At 56.1% G+C, this 417-nt stretch overlaps 1 protein-coding gene across 1 annotated transcript in view; it reads left to right on the top strand.

Moving 5' to 3' along the window:
- LOC125481679 (immunoglobulin kappa light chain-like) overlaps positions 1-410 on the top strand; it is a gene marked incomplete at its 3' end in the record, with an annotated part of 3,730 nt that extends 3,320 nt beyond the window's left edge. The window contains exon 4 of the mRNA XM_048593536.1: positions 159-410. Coding sequence (XP_048449493.1) covers positions 159-410 — 252 coding nt within the window. The remainder of the gene's footprint in view (positions 1-158) is intronic.
- Between the last annotated feature and the right edge of the window lie 7 nt (positions 411-417).

The raw sequence follows: 417 nt of genomic DNA, 5'->3' as shown, positions 1-417 counted from the left end.
GTCAGACCCACATATGGAGCACTGATATTTGATGTGATCTATGGTGATTCAGACAGATCCTGAGTAGATCCTTGATCACTCTCTCTCTCTCTGTGCCAGCTTCTCTCTTTCTCCGACGTCCCACAGTCCGACTGATCCCTCCATCCATCCGGGAGAAGGTCACCCACCAAACTGCAACGCTGGGCTGCGTGGCCACCCGGTTCATCCCCGACCCCATCACCTTCAGCTGGATGGCCCAGGGATTGGAGATACCCGGGACGTCCCAGACCCTGGTACCCACTGCCAATGAGGATGGCAGCTACAGTGCCAGGAGCCAGTTAACGGTAGCACTGGAGGACTGGGAGTCAGGCACCAGTTACACCTGTCAGGTTCCAAATGCACAGTCCGATCCCAAAAACAGGACCCTTCGTGTCGAGG

Source organism: Rhincodon typus, unplaced genomic scaffold, assembly GCF_021869965.1.
Source record: "Rhincodon typus isolate 14 unplaced genomic scaffold, sRhiTyp1.1 hic_rhity00003055, whole genome shotgun sequence".
NCBI lineage: Eukaryota > Metazoa > Chordata > Chondrichthyes > Orectolobiformes > Rhincodontidae > Rhincodon > Rhincodon typus.
Note: the sequence above shows the minus strand (reverse complement) of the source record. Positions and strands in the feature narration are given on the sequence as shown.